The following is a 17,974-nucleotide window of genomic DNA, read 5'->3' on the forward strand; positions in this document are numbered from 1 at the left end:
CAGGTCTCTGACTGGAATCAAACCAGTCACATTGCAATTACGAAAAAAATACAAAGAAAATTACAAACTTTTTAAGTGTGATCATTAGATATTCAAGGACAAAATTGGCTATCCTATATTAAACTTGACTTGCGGGCGGCCATCACCAATGCAATGTTAAGGGATGCAAATTGTCCCAAAACAAGACATTGAAGGTTTTGGATTGGAGGCCACTTGCCTGAAAATCTCGGTATGTGTACTGTAAAAATACACTACACACCACAGACTTACACATACACTAAAGAAGCCTTTATTTTGTTAGTGTGTGTTTGCGCATGTTTGTGTGCACACTGACTCGTAGGATGCACTATAGAGATGCTTAATGGCTGCAACAACACATCATTGTCAACTAGAGTCAGACAGCCAGACAGGAGAAGGAGGACAGAGAGTGAAGAGAAACAGTAAATGCACACACACACACACGCACACGCACACACACACACACACACACACACACACACACACACACACACACACACACACACACACAGCAACTCACCACAGCACAGCTAGTTTCTTCTCGGGAACAGTGGCTGAATGACTAGCAAAGTTCTTCAAGCGCATTGCATACCTGGAAGAGAGGAGAGGACAGAAGAGGAAATCCTCTGGTGATCACCTATTCATACATTCAAATATACAGTATCATCAATATATCAACGAAGTTTTTTTCAGCGTGTGGCATACCTGATGAGTTCAACCGTTTCAGAGTACATAGTGTACGGAGATTTGGCTTCCAGTGGGTCTCTCTCCATGGCATTACCACACTCTATGAAGGACAGTGCCCCATCTGCATAGTTCACCGCTTTACCAAACTTATCCATCTGCAGGCCGGGGGGGGACAGAATGGGAGGGGAAAGAGAGACAGAGGACAGAGTGAGGGAGAGAGGGAGATAATGAATGAAGAACAGGTAACGAGTATAGGGGAGGCAGATGGGTGATGAAATAAAGGAGAGATAGGTTTATTTGTTTATTATGTGCAGTGACATGCTGGTGTGACATTCTCTGCAGACAGTGCTAACAATCTTACAATAAAGGTGTGAAATCTCTGTAGGTATGTCTGTAGTTCACATATCTCGAGAACCGTCCGACCGACAGACTTCAAACTCGGCACGCACGTCGCCTACGACGACCCGAGGGAGTGCCACCACCGATCCGACCAATAGGCCCATATACAGGCATATATGGAGATCCGGTTGTCCAGAGCCATAGATCTGACCGCTATATGGCCCATATATGGTCATGTGCATACAGGGGACCACCCGATATTTAACTTTAAAAAATGGAAGTTAAATATCGTCGCTGTCAGGCCAGAAACCTTGTATCTCCATTTCAAATGTTTTTGTTTTTTTTTGTCATTTAATGCCCTTCTGCGTTCGTTCGCCAAGCAAAAGCAGTGAAAATAGCCAACAAGTGCAGGGGATTTTACAAAACAATTAATTAAATTAAGAATAATTATGAGTAAGAAGAAAGAAAGAAAGAAGAACAAGTGTACAGAAAGAGAGATAGACGGAGAGAGTACGACTGCAGGGACAAAGACAGAGAGAGAGTGAGGGACGAATCAACGTCTTCACAGCCCTGCAAAAGATGCACAATCTCCTCTACCAGTAATCCCCTGCTAAGCCTGCAATCCCCCAGACAGATCTGGGGAAACAACATTTAAACCAAGATAGATGACAAGATAAATAAATCGCTTTTCATTGTTTGCTATAAAAATCACATAATCTACTTGATATTGTTTATCTTGCAGACATTGGTCCTTGACTACCATGCTCTCTTGGAAGCTAATGGAGCAGTAAATAACATCAATTATACAGTGACATCTTTGATGTATTTTTATGCCACACTGACACACATTACCCCCCCCGCCCCCCACACCTCCCCTCCCCTCTCCTCTCCCCAACACACAAGCAGGATAGCCTGTGCATAGATGTATACCTATATGCCTGGTTGTTCATTCAGAGAGATAGACATGCACAAATACACTCACTTAGTGTTAAGACAGGAATGTTGTGGGACATTGTGGGTGATGTTAAATAGTGCGTGCGTGCATGTGTGTGTGTGTGGGGGGGGATGCATGTGTGAATTTTACGTAAACCCCTGTGGTTGGAAACGTCTTTTGATTACTGATCCAAAAATGAGAGAGAAATCAAATACCTGCCTCTACAGCCTTCTATATCAGTAACCATTCAGTCCCGTCTGGTTGTGTTGTTTGTAGCATACATTTTGATCTGCATATCAGAGAATATTTTTGGAATATTTTGAAATATGTAAAGCCCAGTGGAGCTGCTTACTGCTCAGAGTTGCAAGTGTAATGAATTACATGTCATGGCGTGATGCATTATGAGCTTGTAGATCGGCTATTTTAGGTGCGCGACACCGCCGTGCAATTAAGTATAAATCAGGCACACAGGGAAACGTGTTGTTTACTTCTATTCTTGTAAGCATGAAGTCATAAAATGACTAAATCAATGAAGCCTTTTTAGTGCATCCAGCAAGCACCTGACTATAAGTGGCATAGGGGACTCCACTCTTCTTACATTTGAGCCTTTGTCAAGATATTAGAAGAATATTAAATCAATATTTCATATAATTCATACATTTAAATCCATATTTGCCAAACAACCACAGACACAAGAACAGGCGTCTTCTTTTCATGTACAGCATGTGTGTGGTAGTGCAGTATAGAACATCTGCAGAAGCTGAGGGTTAACATTAGAGTGAAAGAGAGGGAAGGAGATAGTGCTTAACTACAATTTTATTTCCATCATTATTTCGGTTCTTTATTCAGTTTTATTGCACTATGTGCAGTTGTGCATAACCTGCAATGATGCAATAAATTAAGACGCCTGCAAAGGGTTGCAAAGGGTCGGAAACTTTCCAGGAACTGTCTGGAAATCTTCCATGGGAAGTTAGACTCTGGAGTGATTCTATGGCATTCTGATTAACCCCACTGGTCTCGGTGACCCCATATCTTTTCCTGTAGTGCCACCATTAGGCTACATTTCCCACTAGCACACACACAAGGTACTGTATCCCATGAAATCTGCTGAGCACATTAATACTCCACAGAGGAAGAACTATTTTCATTTTGGTGACCCCATTACCTGTTCTCTAGTGCCACCCTCGGGTCAAACCTTTTTTCTTTTTTTAAAGCTCTCTGCTCTAGAGATCGGGCAACTGTCAGTTGGTTGGTCATATGGTCGATTGTGTGTCCCAGAGGGTTGTGATGGCCCCTGTGTGGGGCTTCTATTAGTGTATGTAGCTTTTCCCCTCCCCTTTTCCAATCTTCTCCTCTAATACTGTTTCTCAGTAGCTCAAAGCTAAACGTTGTTCCAAAGTTAAGCTAACTATTTAGTCATAATTGTGCATGACAATGGTTATTAAGTACATAACTTTACATCTAAGATTGATATATACAGTATTGGGCTGCATCTCAAATGATTCCTTCTATTTCCATTAAATTCTAATTCATTCTAAATATTTTCCCTTTAACTACCATGGAAAGTTTCCACCTTTGAATATTCCCCAAATATTGCAACCCTACTTCCCCTAGCCACACAAATAATGCATTTTTACGTTGTCAAAACAACATTTCTGGCCCCCGCCAAAGTGCTGTAAGTAACGCATCAACATGGGAGAACATAAATAAAAAGCAGTGTTAATAGAATGTTTCCTGCAAATGGTACTTTGAATAGCGTTCACACTAGAAATGAACCACTCCAGACTAGAGTTCACTTTCTGCACTTTCTGCACCAGGGATTGGGGCCTTCACAACATGCCAAATGAATTGAACTTGGATGGGTAAACACTCCATGGTTCCATTCTAACCGGACCAAGCAGGCCTGGTGTGAAAGCACCCTTGTCAAGAGTGTGTGTGATCGGTTCTTACCAGAGCATCAGCCTTGTGTTTGAGTCTCTTGGCCTCCTGCATGTAGTGCTCTGCACTGTGGACACTGGAGAGAGAACAGAACAGAAAGCCTTAGCACAGAGAATGACACTCAATCTGCATGTGATGGTCTTCAATGTGGACCAGTGTTGATTTCGTCGACTAAAAGTACGACGAAAAATGTTCATCGACCACCTTTTTTCACTGACGAAAACTAAATGAAAACAAAATAAAAAGCTATGATGACTAAAACTAAGACTAAATATATTGACAATGTTGTCAACAAATAAAAACTAGACTAACATGTTAGTGAGGGACTAGTGGAGAAGAGATCCAGTAGAACTAAAAAGTTTTATGTTTGTTTGCGCTCGGGTGTTGCACTCTGAAAATAGCAGATCTACAAGCTCACAACGCGTCGCGCTGCGACCCGTTGTGAGCTTGCAGATCGGCTATTTTCAGCGTGCAACCAAGTGTAAAATCAGCCTTTAATTTTGACAAGCCAATAAGAGTTGAACAAAAGTAAAAACTTTTTACAAATAATTAATGCGTATGCAGTGCTGAAAAAGAGGTTGTAATAAATGTAACTTTTCTAATATGCTGAAACTAATCCACAGTACTAATCCTACTTTCGTATACCATAACTACTTAAGTTTTTTAAGTTTTTACGTTTTTTTCCGTCTACGTCTTCTCCGAAAAATAGAAGATCTACAAGCTCACAATACGTAACATTCTGCTAATTTCACAGAATGTTCGCCCCAGCACAGGGACGCTGGGGTTCATTTGGTTAAAAGTGCATGTGGACGAGGCTGCGTGTGTGTGTGTGTGTGTGTGTGTGTGTGTGTGTGTGTGTGTTGTGAATGTATGTGTGATATTTACGTGTTGCTGAATGACAGTTTGGGTCTTCGTGGTCCCGCAGAGTCCATCAAAGATTCAGACCATGGCTCTGAGTCCGAGTGTCCGTTGACAGGGTAACCGTCCCCACAGGGCTTGTCACTGTGGCCATCCATCTCCTGAAGGGGGGGAGGATTAGAGTTTGTATTCATAATCAAAATCAGCAAAGTAACTAGTAACTAAAGCTGTCAAATAATTGTGGTGGAGTAAAAAGTACAATATTTGCCTCTGTAGTAGAGTAGAAGTATAAAGTAAAAGTAAAGTATCATAACATGGAAATATAAGTAAAGTAAAAGTACCTCAAATGTGTATTTAAAGCTGCACCATGTAACTGTCTTTTTATGAATAAAAGGTAATTGTGTCCAATCTGTATGGTAGAGTATGTTGATACAATATAACTTATACAATTGGGGTGGTTGTATTTAGTCTCTCTGCTCTTCTATTGAGACATTTAGATCCTGTCAAAGGTCATGTCTCACCTAGACACAGGATCTGACACGAATTTTGACCTGATGGTCAAGATTCAATTTAGCCCCTGAGCAAGCAGGGAGGCTCTATTAGGTAAACATTTCAGCACTTGCGCAGGAAACCGGGTTCAAATCCAGGGGAAGAAGAGGAAAGTTACATAGTGCAGCTTCAAGTACAGTACTTAGTTACTTTCCACCACTGGACGCCAGTTGCGTAAAGTAACATTCAATTTAAACTCTGTCAGATGACGGTGACACATTTTTCAGAGTGTTGGTCCGTGAAGATGTTTTGTAATAACTAGCTCCAGATTAGGGTAGGACAAAAAATCATACCCAAATGAAGAAGAATGAAAATGTATCAGTCACAACTATAAATATGTCACACTGTAACTATGTCCGCTTAATGAGTGTAAACACAACCATGTTGAGTGTCCCACTGAGCCCAGAAAACTATTCAGTGTATAAAGTCCAGCAGTCATTTAACAGATTTTCAAGACAGTTGCAGCACTTTCGACGAGCAACCCGGCCGCAATGAAGAAGTTCAGATGAAGCCTTACGCTGCCATTCTTTAAGTGTGACGATGCTTTCCCTTCTCCTCTCTTATGTCTGTGTGATGAAGAGGAGGAGGAGGTCGACAACGAAGAGGCAGAGCAGACTAGAATGTCAGTGGTGCCGCCCTCCTGGCTGAAGGAGGAACTACAGTCAGCGCTCCGCTTGCGAGGGGTATCATCAGAAAGCGGGGACAGGAGGGGAGGAAGGAGCTTTTCGTTGCGCCGCCGAGACTGTTTCCTGCTGACGGAGCTGGAAAAACAACAAATTGACAGACAGTCAGTCAGTCAGTCAGACAGACAGACAGACAGACAGACAGACCAGCCTGATCTCCAGAGAATACCGTAACATTGCACGGAACAGTGCACTTCATTCCGTGGATAGTCGCCTCGGAACTCCCAAATTGCGTGCATATGTACGGCGAGTCCCACGGTGGGCGTAACCAGTCGCAACACGGAAAAACCCGGAAGCAGAGCAGTCCGCACAATAAAATTTACGATTCTGTGCCTATCGGTACATAACTCAAACGGCGCTGAGTAGGCACAGGCGAATGTCCCACCGTTCAGGACGGCAACTCGGTCGCCTTAGCTCCCTCGGTGGTCCTTCACGGGGGGACAATTCGCCTGTGACTGCGCGCCTCCGAAATGGTTTTGTCACAAGGCAGCGCCGTACCATATGCACGCAATTCGGGAGTTCCGAGGCGGCTATCCACGGAATGAAGTGCACTCGTTCCGTGCAATGTTACGGTAATCTCTGGAGATCGGGTTGGACAGACAGACAGACAGACAGACAGACAGACAGACAGACAGACAGGCAGGCAGGCAGGCAGGCAGGCAGGCAGGCAGGCAGGCAGGCAGACAGACAGACAGACAGACAGACAGACAGACAGACAGACAGACAGACAGACAGACAGACAGACAGACAGACAGACAGACAGACAGACAGACAGACAGGCAGACAGACATTCAGAAAGAGGATCTCACACACACAGATGAAAGAACATTTCTTTGCTATTGTACAGTACATGACAGAACTGTGTATGTGTGTGTGTTGCCCACGTCTTTGTCTGCATGTATTTGTGCAGACATGTCTTTGTCTGCATGTGTTTGTGTGATCGCATTACTGTGCGTGTGTGTGTGTGTGTGTGTGTGTGTGTGTGTGTGTGTGTGTGTGTGTGTGTGTGTGTGTGTGTGTCTGCACTCACTCTGCGGAGCCGGTCTTGTGGTTGTGGATTGGAGAGATGCATGGTGGGAGGAGAAGGGAGTCTTTGTCCAATCTCAGCTTCTTACTGCCATTCACGGACAGCTCTCCGTGGTCCAACTGGGCACGGCACAGCAGGGAGACCATTCAAAACAGACGTGTGTCTACTTTTAGTCAAGTCCAAGGCAAACATCCACATGTGTATAGACCAGTGGTTCTCAAACTTACATTTCAAGCACCCCCACAACGCTGAGAGTGTACAAATGGAACCATTTGTACACTCTCGGAGTTACAGGCCTGTAATGATCGGATCGCTGCGGGACCCCACTTTGAGAACCATTGGTAGACATTATAGCCAGGGTTTTTGTTTGCTGGGGGCAGTGTTGCCAGATGGGAAATGTTAAATTATGACTATGTTTGACCCGCATACTTGAGAAAAACGCACCACATACGCCGTGTGGAAGCAGGCAACTTCCTGGACCTTAATCAAATAAAACTGGACTGGAAATACGCAACCCGTGTTTTTAATGTCTCGAAGTGCAGACCTATAGGGTCAGATAGATTTACATGATCCAAGCACCACCGAAGAAGAGTACACCCATAAATCACTTGATCACAACAACAAAAAAGACGCCTCCTTTCATGTTAAAGGATTCACAAAAGTCCTTTCTGTTGTTTTTCAGGAATGGAGGCAATTATTTCCCCCTGATTTTACCGGACCCCCGTGCGTGTAATGAGCTGATTTCCGTGAGGACGGCGGTCATGAAGAATATTCCATGATTTTTACAGTAAAGGTACGGTAAAATCGCTGTTTTTGCTGGCAAGGGGACGTTAGACGGATGAATTAATTAATTAATTAATTCCTGGCAGTGAATGAGTTAAAGGGATAGTTCCCCCCCCCCCCAAAATGACTTTTTTTCTATCGATTAGTAACCCCATGGAGACTTGAATTCATGGATATTCTTTTGTTTTTGTCGCATTCCTAAGCCAATAATTTGATGACCGGCAGCGGTTCCGGTAGGAGACACAACAAGTCTCCTTTGTGTCTCCTACCAGAACCGCTGCCTGCCGGACCGCTGGTCAACAATTTTTTTTTTTTCTTTTCATTCAAATAAATTGTCTGACTACGGTTTTAAACACATACGAAAGATCTACCAGCAGAGAGCAGCAAATAGACACCTTGATCACCTCGCTGACTCGCTCGCCCCCCCCCCCCCCCCAAACAGGCTCAAACAGTGCATACGTCATAACCGGATGTGACGTTTTCGCAGATTGCCGATCGGCCTAAAGTACGATGTGATACACGACGACGATGACTGTCCGTCACCCAGACTAAAGAAAATAGAAGTGGAGGTCTCCGTTCGTTTTTTATACCGTGTGAAAAACCATGTTTTTCCCTATTCTGGCCGAAAATGACCGGGGAAAAAAAAGAGAACCGGAAACGGAATCTGCGTCATGAAACCGGATCCCGGTGTGTGTGAAGTAAGTGGAAAACGAAACCTATGATGAAAAATAAACAGAACAGCGCGATCACAGATTAAACAATGAAAATTCCAAAGAACGAATTAACTCGTTCTTCAGAATTGCGGCACGCAAGCGATGGATTTGAAAAACAAATTAACTCGATCTAGGCAATCATTGTATTAACAGTTAACAGTATACAACACTGGGGACAGATAGCATCTGTGTCCTCACCTTGTGTTTTCTCTTGTTTTTGCTGGTGTGTTTTTCCGTCGTGACCGTCATGCTACCAGCTGTCTGTCTCCTGTTTTTACCTCCGCTGTCTCCTCTGTCTGTCCTCCCAGATGGTCTGAGGGGCGTCTGGTCCTGCGTGGGGGGGTTGTCCGTGACCCCAGACTTTTCTCTCTCCCTCAGCCCCGTCCTGTCCCTCTCCTCTACTACGCCCAATCGATCCTTCTCGTCCCTGTCCCCCTGCTTCTCCCTCTCAGTTGGTCTCTCCCGCTCCCCTTGCCCTGCTCTCTCCCTCTCTTCCTGTCTGTCTCTCTCTCCCATCCCCGTCCTCTCCCTCTCTCCCTTGCCAGATTTGCCCCTCTCTCTCAGCCCCAGCCACTCTCTCTCGTCCGGCTTCTCCCTGTCTCTCTCCCCTCCAGCCGTCCTGTCCTTCTCTCCACGTCTCTCTCTTTCATCCAGCACCACCTTCTCTATCTCTCCCTTCCCGCCCCTGCCTCTCTCTTCCAGCCCCTGTCCAGGCACCCTGCTGATTAAATTCAGTTCAATTTTCACCCACAAGCTCTGGACCTCTTGGTATTCCCGTAAAGGAGAGAGGGGCAGATCGTGTCCCAGGTTGGAAGGCGGCAACATGAGTTCTAAATCCTTGCCCTGCCCCCCCAACCCCCCAGGATCTGGAACCAAAGTTCCAAAAGAGCCACTTAGGTTGGTTATACTACAGCTATTACTTGCACTACTACTACCACCGCTATTACCACAACTGTTGCTACCATGACTGCTGTTGCTACCATTAATTGTTACATTGCTGCTGTCTTTAACGCGAAGTCCTTTGCCTCCAAACGTTCCCAGAACTCCCGCGCTGCCAGAGGCCGGACACGGGGGAGCAGTGTGCAGGTGTGCGTTCGAAGCTGTGTGTGTGTTGGTCAGAGCGCGTGTCATCTGCGAGGGTGGGGTGGGAACCTTGACCACTCCCTCGGAGTCTGACTGGCATTCTGAGGAGGAAGAGGAGGAGTCCGTTTCGATGAATTCCCGGGACTTGGGTGTGATTCGGCTACTAGGGCCCCGATGCTTCCTCTTATCCTATTTTGTGGAGAAAATAAATATGAGGATGAAGTTGCGCAGTTTTTTCTTTTCTTTTTATATGATAGAGTCAGGAAACTGAGGACAGAGAGGGGAAACGACACACAACACAGGTCTTTAGCTGGTATCGAACTGGGGATGCTATGTTTATGCGGTGGACACACTATCCGGTTATATACTGGAGTGCCCCTGGATGAGGTTACATTGTACTGTAAGTGTTGACGATCTTATACAGAGCAACAAGAACAAAATAATACGTTACCATACAGAAGCACAAGCTTCAAAACTACTGTAGAGATTTTTTATTTGCATAACTATGACTTAAGTTATACTTTACATTACTGCCAACCATTTTCCAAAGCATACAGTACAGTATTTATTATTATTATTATTTTTGTGTTAAGCCACTGAGTTACGTTAATTTCAGAGTTGGAAAACTGTCGATGTGTCCATGGGGAAAATATTGATTCACGAACAAAAGTCTAATTCTATGACTTCTTAACCGCAACAGAAATATCAGCCAGATAAACAGATAATTGTAAGGAGGGTTTATCACCTGAAAGCTCAAACTAAAAGATTAGCGAAAGCCTGGTAAATATTGAATAATATAACAAAATGAGGTATGCTTTTTTAGTCAATGGGCTAAATATGCAATACCACCGCTATGGTCTTTTAAGGGATTCAATTGTCTTTTTGTCTTTGTCTACTTGTCCACTTGTCCACTTGTCTATTTGTCTATTTGTCTGTCTTTCTTTCTTTCTTTCATCCTTGCTTCCTTCCTGGCAAGGGAAAAGCCTATTTTCCTAGATTATCATAGAAGAAATAATGATAGGACATTCGGCCATTGTCAGACAGTGAAGATCCAACCATAGCATGTCTTCAAAAGAATACATCATTGTGTAAGCCTGGAATGCACTGTACATCCAGAGTCTACACTGTACAGTAGCATTATGCTTTGTTCCTTTGTGAGGATATACTCCATGTACAGTATTGATCTGTGGCATGTCCAGTGGTGTAAAGTAACTAAGTACATTTACTCAAGTACTGTACTTACGTACAATTTTTAGGTACTTTTACTTTACTGGAGTGTTTCCAATTTTCAATACTTTTACTTCTACTCCACTACATCTCAGAGGCAAATATTGTACTTTTACTCCACTACAATCATTTGCAAACTTTAGTTACTAGTTACTTTGCAGATATAAATTATTACATTCTAAAACATACATTAACCACTTTAGCCATTTTTTATACCTAAGCTATTTTCAAACATTTTAGTACTTTCACTTTTGGTACTTTAAGTACATTTTGATACCAATACTTTTGTACTTTTACTCAAGTAAATTTTGAATTCCGGACTTTTACTCGTAGCGGAGTACTTCTACATAGCAGTATTGATACTTTTACTTAAGTAAAACATTTGAGTACTTTTTCCACCACTGGTCATGTGCACATAAGGTCAATGCCTTACTTCAGTACTTTTCAATCCTTTTTTGGTGATAAAACCTACTTATCAGACAGATAATTAGATAGATAATATCCTCAAGCAGTGAAATAAGTAGTATACTTTAAACCATTTGTGGACTATAAATGATAAATTGATATTGATTTGCCCAGGATAAAAGAATAAAGAAACACTCCTTTAAATGGAAGGACGTCTATTTTCCCAATTACCCTTAATAAGGACAGAATAGATGCTGTTTATTGCTGTTTTATGGTTGTTTTATAGTCATGCTCTCCTTTTCTCTGTCTGGCTGCATTGCTTCATAAAACCACTTAGTGTTCAGAGGTTCAATGACAAAGTGATAATTAAGTTCAGCCTTTCTTTGCTTTCATTCTTTCCCTCTTACTTTCTTTCATAAAATCACTAAATCCATAACAGATTTCCTCCCCTCTCTCTCTCTCTCTCTCTCCCTCTCTCTCCCTCTCTCTCCCCCCCCCTCTCTCTCTCTCTCTCTCTCTCTCTCTTCATATTTCCATAAAACCAGCCATTATGTGATAATTCAGTTTTGTGCCAGGGATTTTTAATGACCTCAACAAACCACGCAGAAACTATGGGAATGAAGACGCTGTTACAGCCGTGATCCATAGCAGGCAACAGTAACTTACTACCACACATGGCTGACTGGTTGCAGTCTCTTACTACCACACATGGCTGACTGGTTGCAGTCTCTATGCGAATGAGGACTTTGTGGCATATTCTGGTCATCATGTGTCTGTGTGTGTGGATATGTAAGACAGAGCGAAAGAAAGGGCTCGCAACTTACTTTGGATGCTCTAGATATGTTTTTGCTGCTGTTAACCCATTAAGACCGGGAACGTATCTCTGTCATTTTTAGATTTCTTTGGGCTATTTTTGAAAAATCGTGAAAATGTGTGCAAATCTTTGAATATGTATATTTTTTTAAAGCAAACATTTGTAACTCAAATCTTTGCCTCTGGGGATTCTACAAATGTCTTCTAAATCCTAACAGTTTTTTTTTTTTAAACGTATGTTGTTATATACATCAGTGGTTCTTAAACCTTTTCATGTCAAGGACCACACATCTAAAATTATTTTGTTCCAGGGACCCCCAGAAGCAAAGATTTGAGTAAAAAAAACGTATATTTTATATTATATTTATATTATATATAAAAATATATATATTTGCACAAATGTTCACAATTCTTCAAAAAATAGCAGATCTACAAGCTCATAGCGCGGCACTCGGTGCCGTGCTATGAGCTTGTATATCTGCTATTTTTTTAATAGCCCAAAGAAATCTAAAAATGACACGGATGAGTTCCCGGTCTTAATGGGTTAATAAGGTTTGGAGCATCTAAAGTGAGTTGCCCTTTCTTTCACTCGATGATTTTGCTGCTGTTGCAGTTTGGCTCAGCACCAAGGACAGAGGATGTGCGTTATTTTTGTCTTTGGTTATGTACTGTAAGCTGCACACCGGGAGAGGGAAACTAAAACAGTTTTGAACCTAACCAATATATCAATGCTTGCCCATATACAGTGGTGGAAAAAGTACTTTTTTGCTTGAGTAAAAGTATCAATACTGCAATGTAGAAATACTCTGTTACAAGTAAAAGTCAGGAATTCAAAATTTGACTTGAGTAAAAGTACAAAAGTATTGGCATCAAAATGTAATGAAAGTACCAAAAGTAGAAAGCGCTCATTATGCAGAATGTCCCGTTTCATAAGGTATCATACAGTATGTATACAATTTAAAAATAGCAGATCTACAAGCTCACAACGCGTCGCATCGCGACGTGTTGTGAGCTTGTAGATCGGCTATTTTCAAATAGCCAAAATTTTTATAGATGGAATAGAAGTAAAAGTATTGAAAATTGGAAATACTCCTTAGATGTCAATCTTAGCCAATCAGGATGGAATATGAGAAATCAAAGAGATCCGTCTTGATCACATGACTATAGAGATCATGTGTACCGATTTGCGTGAAATTTGGATCAAATCTGAAGGCTTAATATCAAAAAAAATATTTTACTTTAGACGGTCTCCTGGTGGCGCTATAAAAGGCAAATGTGAAAAATGCAGTTTTACACAGATCGGTGCAGTTATTGGTAAAAACACGAATCGGCCTGTTATAGCGCCACCATGAGGCAGATTTGAAAAATGTTAAGTGGCATTTCTTCCTCGGCCTAATGGGAATGTGCGTGTGAAATTTCATGGAAATTGCAAGCTGCGTTCATGATTTGAGGCATTTTGTTCAAAACGGACCAATCCTGCAAACTTTGGAGGCCAACCTTAACCAATGAGGATGGAATCTGGGAAATCGGACAGATCCGGGTTGATCACATGACTATAGAGATACTGTGTACCGATTTGTATGATTTGTAGGACCAAATCTGTAGGAGTACAGTAAATAAATGTGTTTTGCAAAAAGCAGCCTCCTGGTGGCGCTATAACAGGCCAATGTGAACATTTTGGGGCAGAGGTTCTGAATTGGCATCCAGGGAGTGTGTGTGCACAGTTTCGCTGCGATTAAGCCAGCGGTGCCAGAGATTAGCTGCGGACAGACGGACACACACATGGACGGACGGACGGACGGACAGGGTGCAAAACATACTCTCTCGCCATGCCTTTCGGCCTGGCGGAGACAATAAAATAGAACAAACAGAAGGTTTCAGCTACAACAAAGCAAAACAAATGAATGAAATACAGTAAGTGATATACTGTACACACACACAGACACTAACCTGGTTTAAGTTAACACCGGGCACAGTCATAGGGGTTTGCTGTGGGGCTGAGGTGGGTGGTGGAACGGTGTTGTTTGGGTTGGTGGAACTGCGAGGTTCTTTCCTGGGGGCGGTTTTACCGCTGGGGGGTTTAACCCGGGGCCTGGGGGGTGTCTGTTGTTCGAGGGAGGGGGGAGGCGGTGGCTCCTTATCTCTGGCTGCTGGACTACAGGGGGAGAGAGAGAGAGACCAGAAAAACTTAACCACTTACCCACAAAAATGTTGTAAATTATTCTGAAAAAAGCTGATCTACAAGAGGTGCTATTTTCAAATGTTTATTATTTTATTTTTGGGCTATAATGCCATGTATAATGCTCACAATTGGATGCCAGGGTTAAAGTGGTCAATTTGATTGATTGAACTTGAATCAAGGAGGAAAAAAAGACGGAAGAAAGGAAGACAGAAAGGAAGGAAGGAAGGAAGGAAGGAAGAAGGAAGGAAGGAAGGAAGGAAGGAAGGAAGGAAGGAAGGAAGGAATAGAAGGAAGCATGGGAGAAAATAAGGAGAGAAAATAGAAAGGTTGAAGGAAGCACCTGTGCTGCTGGTTGGTTCTGTTCCACCCTTGGTTCTGGCCCTCCTCCAGACTGTTTGACCTGTCTGTCCGTCTGGGCTGTTTCTTCCCCGTGGTGTTCCTTCTAGGGGCCGCGACCTCTGAGCCGGACAACATCCCCGGCGACAGTCTCGTCTTTGATCTCTGGACCTCAGAGGAGCCCCGCTGGCTCAGCCTGGCCTTGCTCTTTTCTCTAGCCGGGCTGTGAGCAAGAAATAAATAAACCACAGACACTCACTGCACTGATTCATTTCTTTCTGATTTTTCAAACAGCCATAACGTGAAGTCACCCTACTATTGGTGGGCGACACAAAAGGCAATGGTGTTTTTTTAATAAGAACTGGCTCTCAATCAAATTAACCCATTAAGACCTGAGGTCGATTCTACAAAATATCTTCTAAAATCCTAACTTGTTGCTATATCAGTGGTTATCAAACCTTTTCATGTCAAGGACCCCCCAAAATGAAATGTATTTGGCTGCAGACCCCCACCAGTATCAAAATACTTTGTTCCAGGGACCCCCCCCCCCAGAAGCAAAGATTTGAGTTACAAATGTTCGCTTTAAAAACATATATATTCAAAGATTTGGACACATTTTGAAGATTTTTCAAAAATAGCAGATCTACAAGACCTAAGAGCTTGTATGTCAGCTATTTTTGAATAGCCAAAGAAATATAAAATGACACAGATGTGTTCCCGGTCTTGATGGGTTACATAAAGGTGAAGAAAAAGAAAAAGAAAAGCAAGATCAATGTTCTCCACTGCAAAGGTTCAGAAAACATGAAACGTTGCCCTACCAGAAGGCTGCCCTTGTGTCCTTGTGTTCATTTGACAGTGCAGGTGTTACGGGGGTGGTGTTGGCTGCACAGGGCTTGTTCTTGGCAGCCGTGCCCACTCCTGTTGGTTCGGTCCCTGGGGAGAAAGGCTCAGGACCCTGGGTGAGGGAGCCTGGGTAGCAAGCAGTTCATTAGTTAGTGAATTTCACACTTGGAACGCATTTCTTAAAGATCACTGACAATATAGTGAAGCGTGTCATGAGCCAGATTTGAGCCCATGATGTCAATAGTACTTCTGTGCCTACATGGTCTGTGCACTATACCTGGCCGAGCCAACAGGGAGCCCCGCAATGCCATTATTATGGGACATAAAATGCAAATAAAAGTATTATTATTATTGGTATTATCACCAACCTGAGTCATGATGTTCTTGCTGCGCAGGTACCAGAGGTTTGGGCTGAGGCTGCACCTTGTTCAACCAGCTATCCAACTGCCACTTGTTGGTGGATGGGGGCTCCGGCTAAGGACAGAGGAGAAGTGTTTGATAAAGATTAGTCACAACGGTGATAAAAGAAACCTACACATTGCCCTCAATCTATTAGGACATTCCTACTTTGAACACCATTGCTAAGAAGAAATGGCATATATTTGAATGCTGTGTTTTGGCCAAATTACATAATGTGAGACTGCATATAAAATTAATTTAAAGTAGCTTTTTTTATTACCTTTGAAGCTACTTAATTTTCCTTAAGTAGCTAGTTAAAACAGTGTTTGTGCATGATGTTAAATTAAACGTTTATCGACAGTAACCCTTCAAGTTCCACCTGTGAGCAGCAATATCCTAAAGCTGAACTGTACTGTTCTGAAGTATCTACAATCTCCAGAGCACCAGCTTCTGTCCTTCCTCCTCTTGTTCTGTCTGCACGCTGGAACTCCATGAAACCAGTCAGCACTCAGCCATAGTAGTTATGTGATCATTCAGATTCATGCTGTGGAGTTTTATGACTGCACAGCACAAAACTCAAACCACCCAGAAACTGATGAAGTGGCCATTAGGAAAACCAGGCAGGCAGGTGAGCACCCTCACGCACGTGTACGCACACACACGCACACGCACGCACACACACACACACACACACACACACACACACACACACACACACACACACACACACACACACACACACACACACACACACACACACACACACACACACACACACACACACACACACACACACACTCAAAGGCGCAGTTCCCAAGTACTTGTCGAACTCCCGAGTAGGAGATGCTCATAGGTAGTCCACCAGAGGGACTTCCTCTGACCTCGTCCCCCCTTCCCAAAATTTAAGTCTGCTTAACTCTATAAACGCCATTGACTCGAAAACGCGTCAATTACTACTTAATCCACCCACGCCATTCACGCGTTTGACGCGTTGGATTTGCGTTCATTGTTTAATCTCTGATCGCGCTATGCTGCTTAAAATCCAATGTTATTCTCGAGTTCCACTTACTTCACCCATATCTGCATCCGGTTTCATGTCCTGGGTTCCGTTTCCGGTTTTTGATTCTTTTCCCCCAGTCATTTTCATCAAGAATAGGTAAACAAACGGTTTTTCACACGGTATGACAGACAAACGGACAGATTCTCTTCTATAAACTATGGTCTGGGTGACGATCAGTCATCGCCGTCGTGTATCACATCGTAATTTTGGCGATCAAAACAATCTGGGACGACGTCACTTCCGTTTTCATGTTTTTCCCTGTCTAATCGCTCAAGAAGGATAACAGTGACCCCAGGAGCTGATCAGGCTGTCATGTGCTGCTCTCTAGTGGCGGATTTGTGCTGCGTCTTTATAAAACAATTATTTTCATGAACATTTTCAAAATATAAAAATAAAAAAAACTCGAAAATTGCTGGCAATGGGGGAGTACTTTATGAAAATACTCTGGCAGTCAAAGAGTTAAAGGGATAGTTCACCCAAAAAAAATCTTATTTTCTATCAATTACACACCCCATGAAGCCTTGAATTCATGGATTTATTTTGTTTTTGTCGCATTCCTAAGACAATAATTTGATAACCTGCGGAGAGATGCTAATGTATCCGGTAGGAGACACAAAGTTGACACTTTGTGTCTCCTACCGGAGAGACCACCGGTCATCAAATTATTGGCTTAGGAATGTGACAAAAACAAAAAAATCTCCATGAATTCAAGGCTTCATGGGGTGTGTAATCGATAGAAAAAATGTCATTTTGGGGGTGAACTATCCCTTTAAGGGTAAGAATTCCATCTACTTTAAATCATAAAGTAGATGATGAAAGCATGAGCCAGCTCTCTCTCATCATCACTGTCCAATACCTCTGGTGTAGTTGTGCGGGTGGCGGGATTAAACTCGCTGTCACTGGAGCTGCTCTCCGATTCGTCAGTGTCCGACTCTGAGCTGCTTTCTGATTCGCTGCTGCTGCCTGAACCCCCGCTGTAAGGAGCGAGGGGGAGAGAGGAAGACAGAGAAAGAAAGAAAAAAAAAAGTATTCATTAGCAAGTCAATGAAGATTTTTCATTTCAATTTGAATGTGTCGACAGTATTAATATCAGTAAC

At 42.9% G+C, this 17,974-nt stretch overlaps 1 protein-coding gene across 1 annotated transcript in view; it reads right to left on the reverse strand.

Annotated features, from left to right (window-relative positions):
• Positions 1-17,974, reverse strand: part of aff2 (AF4/FMR2 family, member 2) — a 130,135-nt gene that overhangs the window by 6,476 nt on the left and 105,685 nt on the right. Inside the window, exons 11-23 of the mRNA XM_080415579.1 lie at positions 17,734-17,851; positions 15,787-15,892; positions 15,394-15,544; positions 14,580-14,798; positions 14,008-14,212; positions 9,104-9,801; positions 8,728-9,019; positions 7,037-7,152; positions 5,841-6,084; positions 4,802-4,935; positions 3,929-3,992; positions 724-860; positions 539-610 (exon numbers count right to left, since the gene is read on the reverse strand). Coding sequence (XP_080271705.1) covers positions 539-610; positions 724-860; positions 3,929-3,992; positions 4,802-4,935; positions 5,841-6,084; positions 7,037-7,152; positions 8,728-9,019; positions 9,104-9,801; positions 14,008-14,212; positions 14,580-14,798; positions 15,394-15,544; positions 15,787-15,892; positions 17,734-17,851 — 2,556 coding nt within the window. The remainder of the gene's footprint in view (positions 1-538; positions 611-723; positions 861-3,928; positions 3,993-4,801; positions 4,936-5,840; positions 6,085-7,036; positions 7,153-8,727; positions 9,020-9,103; positions 9,802-14,007; positions 14,213-14,579; positions 14,799-15,393; positions 15,545-15,786; positions 15,893-17,733; positions 17,852-17,974) is intronic.

This window comes from Gymnoscopelus braueri (assembly GCF_963280865.1).
Source record: "Gymnoscopelus braueri genome assembly, chromosome: 20".
NCBI lineage: Eukaryota > Metazoa > Chordata > Actinopteri > Myctophiformes > Myctophidae > Gymnoscopelus > Gymnoscopelus braueri.